Raw genomic sequence first — 4,392 nt, forward strand, 5'->3', positions numbered from 1 at the left:
TTTGAACGACATTAATCAAACAAAGGTTTTGTCAGGCATAATTAAAAATATCCAAAATGCAATGAGTTGAATAAGCTATTCATCGAGAAAAATGGACAGAAAATGATGAACCATGGCAAATTAACATGAAGAAGAAAGTATGGTTTAATTATTTTAGCGACTCATGGCAAATTTTAGCGTGAGCGTCGAGTTGTATATATGGCGGCATATAATCGAAGTTAGCTCTTCAGCTTGATCAACATCACGGCCCCTAAAACGAAGAACCAATAAACTCAAAGCGTATATAGAAAACGATGCGATGAAAAGCCAAGATAGAGCCTCCGGCGATGAATTATGCGATGGTGCCCATATATATCATTTTCATTTCTGAACAATGCGGTACTTGTGTTAAATGAGAGCAATCATATGTTACAGTGTGGTTTCTCATCATATCTCTTGCAGATTTGGTATCTGCAGGCCACTGCATGTATCTGCCACCAAGGCCACTGTGTCTACGCACTCATTAATTTCAAGAACTGCCGCCGCCGCTGCCTTCTCAAAATCGTCAAAACCCTCGAGCAAGCTAACGAGCTAGAAATTGCTGTATTTCATCGATGTTGCGATCTCTCCTTCATCCCTAGGAGTCGAGCCAAGAGCCTGTTCCATCATGGGTTCGCCCCTGAATTTGAAACGCCGACACTCTGCAGCGGGTGAAGCTACAGATGATAGGATCAGCCGTCTCCCGGACTCTGTTCTTTCTCTTATTCTCTCGTTCGTTCCTACAACTGATGCAATGAGAGCCAGCGTCTTGTCCACCAGGTGGAAGCATCTCTTTGCTTCCGCCAGTAACCTCCTCTTCGACGATTCCCTTGTCGTTTTTGACTTCCATAAACGTGGCGGTAAAAGGCGTAAAACAGATTTGGTCCTCTTTAATAGTTTTGTGAGTTTCGTTTACAGAGTGTTGGCGCTGCGCAACTCACTTTCGATAAATAGATTCTGTCTTAACTGCACTGCTGGCCATGATCTCGGTACGAGATGAAACCGCATCTAAATACATGGATATCCGCTGCACTATGGCATGGTGTTCGAGAACTTGATCTTCATATTTCGCCGCTACCAAAATCAAAACTCTTGCCTTGCAATCTTTTTACCAGCGCAACACTGACGGTTCTAAAATTGACCATGAATGGGGCTGAGCTTAATGTTCTTGCAAGTGTTCGTTTTTCAAGTATGAAGATTCTTCATCTTCGGAGCATGGTGTTGGTCGATGATGGTTCGGTTAAACGCTTATTTGCTGGCTGCTCTGTGCTTGAAGATCTGCTCATAAAATTCTGCAATTTTAACAGAATGAAAGTCGTTGATATTTCAATACCTACACTTCTAAGGCTGACCATTGATGGAAGAACATCCAATTACGAAATACCTCCGTATGAAATAGTGTTTGATTTTCCGCTCCTTGGGTACCTAAACTACGTTGATTTTGAAGCCAAAGGATATGAATGGAAGAATCTAGAAAACTCTCTCGTTGAAGCTCATGTTAACATTCGCCCGGTATGTGGAATGCGGTCTATAGCAGGTCTGAAAGTTGTCAATTTTCTTAAAGGCATCTACAATGTGAGTAGTCTCCATTTAATAAATGATTATCTACTGGTAAGTTTCCTTCATTTCCTTTTTGTGTCTGTAAATTCTTAAACGACTGACTCATATGTTGATTGATTTTCATTTCTTCATTTCTCAATGAAAATTTCTCACTAGATCTTATTTGTGTCCTGCACGAACAAAGTCTCTCGAGGGCAGTAGTCAATTCTGTCTCCCACAATTTCCCCACTTAACCTACTTGGAGCTTGGTTCTGCATATGCTAGTGAGTGGAAAGTGGTGTCTACATTTATTGAGTACTCCCCACATCTTGTTGAGCTCATCTTTCCACAGGTAAGTAATGATAAGGAAGCATTGAGGATGTGCAGTTTAAATTAGTTTTTTCACCACATACATGCAATTTTAACATTCTTCATATTCCTACTTTGGCCTGCGAGATCACAGTCTCCCACTACCTTGCAGAATAAAGGGCAGAAGTGCTTGTCGTCAATGCTTCGAAAAATTGAAATAAGGAGATTTATTGGAAGTCAATATGAATTCAAGCTGATAGGATATTTTCTAAAAATTTCAGGAGGACTGGAAATGCTGAAAATCATTAAATCATGGACCTATGATCTCAAGAGTTCCTTTGATGTTAGTAAGAAACTATTAATGCTTCCAAGGCTTTCCAAAACTTGTCAGATCGACCTCGACATCGACATTTTATAGCGCTTTTGCATATATATATATTAAGCAGGGTGTCACGGAGCTGCAAAATGGGACTAAAGTAAGGGCCGTGTGGCACTCGTTGAGAGCTCTCCCTCGACAAGTCAGCCAACTCTCACATGTTCAAACTTGCAAGCATGAGCACTAGGTGAGTCTCAATACTCAAGAAAAACAAGGAACAATAGGATTTCACATGAGCAATATATTCTTATACACTGAATAAGACTATAACAATCAGAGACATCATAATCCAAGGCAATAGAACACCACAATGAAAAGAACTATTTGTATTATTCATCTACAAGAGAATCACCATACAAGCGATAACACAGATATTCATATATTCATTTTAAATCCCTGAAGAATACAATTATAGCAGTATCTCACTCCCCTTTTTCCCCATTACATTGTCACACCCTAACATCCTCCCCCACTCAATATATCGACGTCCTCGTCGATGTGTTGTAGATGGCCTTCTCACTCTTCTGATGTCGATGTAGATGTCGTTGACTACAAATTTATGAAATCTTCAATCTTTAGTATGACATGTTGAAGGTTGTCTGCTGTTTTCCAACTATTCTCTTCTTCCCCCAGTCCTAACCACTGAACCAGAAGAAGTTGTTGTTGACGACCTTCTAGATTGACGACTCTGTATGCAATGATCTCCTGGACTTCTTTGGTGACAGGATGCCTTTTGGAAATTGTTGATCTCCTTAATTTTTGTCGGTGCGGATCTGCTTCATCTGTGTGGAATGACTTTAAATTGCTTACATGAAACACGGGATGGACTAGACGTTTGTGGCTTTTCATTCACTCGGGTTGCTCAAGCCGATAAGATGCATGTCCCACATTTTCGATTACTCTGATTGGACCTTTGTAACGACGTAACAGCCTTTTATTCTTGCCACGAAGAAAGCGAAATGTCTCCGGCGGCACTTTTACAAGAGCCAGATCTTCGGCTTCAAATTATTGTGGTCGTCTCCCTTTGTCAGCCCATTTCTTCATGCGTTTTGATGCTTTTTCTAACTGAGCTCGGGTGACTTCGATGTTTTGCAACCAATTTTTCGTGAATTGGTAGGCTTTTGGGCAATTTCCTTTGTATGGACCATCCAGAGTGTGTGGAAGAGTCGGTTGTTGACCTGTCACAATTTCAAAAGGGCTTTTATTAGTTGTAGAAGATTTCATAGAGTTAAAACAGAATTGTGCCATGTCCAATAATGTAACTCAATTCTTCTGATTGGAATGAACAAAATGTCGCAAGTATTCTTCCAGCTTCCTATTAAAACGTTCAGTTTGACCACCTGTTTGTGGGTGATAGCTCGTGGAAAGATTAAGGTTTAAACCCATCAAGCGAAAGAGTTTACCTCAAAATCTCCCCGTGAATCTAACATCCCTATCACTAATTAAGCTTTCTAGAACACCTCAATATTTCACCACATGCTTGAAGAATAACTGAGCTGTCTTCTCTACTGAACACGGCTTCGAGACTGGTACGAAAGTTGCATACTTTGAGAACCAATCAATCACCACCAAAATTGTGTCAAACTCCTCTACTTTTGGGAACGAGAAAATGAAATCCAAAGAGACTCCCATGGCCTAGCAGGAACTAGCAATGGTTCCAATAAACCTGAGGTCTTTTTTCTTTCTACCTTGTCTTGTTGACAGATCAAGCACGTTTTAGTATAACTCATCACATCATCTTGCATATTCGGTCAATAGTACCCCTGTGTAATCAAAGCATGAGTTCTTCGCCATCCCGGATGACCAGCCCATAACGTATCATGACTCTTTTAGTAAGGTTTTCCTCAAGTTTCCAGCTTTAGGCACATAGACTCTCCTGTCTTTAGTCATTATCAGTCCATCTTCTACCCAGAATTGTCGTGTCTTCCCTTCGTCTTTTAGTTTGCTTAGTGACTGCGCCTGTTGGTCTGTACTTAAATGTTCCTTGATAAGATTCTTCAAAGGTAGCGCCACTCTACTAGTTGATAGATGACTGATGATTTTCAATGCTGCCAACTCAGTTTTTCTACTTAAAGTGTCGGCCACTTCATTCGTCTTCCCCACTTTATATTCAAAAGCAAAATCAAATTCAGCTAGCTTCTCATGCCAAC

At 40.6% G+C, this 4,392-nt stretch overlaps 1 protein-coding gene across 1 annotated transcript; it reads left to right on the plus strand.

Annotated features, from left to right (window-relative positions):
* The first annotated feature begins 646 nt into the window (after positions 1-646).
* Positions 647-1,671, plus strand: LOC131149601 (F-box/LRR-repeat protein At3g59250-like). The gene is made up of 2 exons (XM_058100203.1): positions 647-939; positions 1,134-1,671. Exons 1-2 carry the CDS (start codon positions 647-649, stop codon positions 1,669-1,671), a joined length of 831 nt encoding a protein of 276 aa, XP_057956186.1.
* Positions 1,672-4,392: the final 2,721 nt, after the last annotated feature.

The sequence above is a fragment of the Malania oleifera genome, chromosome 1 (genome assembly GCF_029873635.1).
Source record: "Malania oleifera isolate guangnan ecotype guangnan chromosome 1, ASM2987363v1, whole genome shotgun sequence".
Lineage (NCBI taxonomy): Eukaryota > Viridiplantae > Streptophyta > Magnoliopsida > Santalales > Ximeniaceae > Malania > Malania oleifera.

What these genes read in the sequence shown, in the direction of transcription:
- LOC131149601 (XM_058100203.1), top strand. Translation starts at nt 647, where the DNA reads ATGGGTTCGCCCCTGAATTTGAAACGCCGACACTCTGCAGCGGGTGAA. An exon ending in GTGAGTTTCGTTTACAGAGT is followed by an intron (nt 940 to 1,133) that starts GTTGGCGCTGCG and finishes TCTTTTTACCAG; the next exon opens with CGCAACACTGACGGTTCTAA.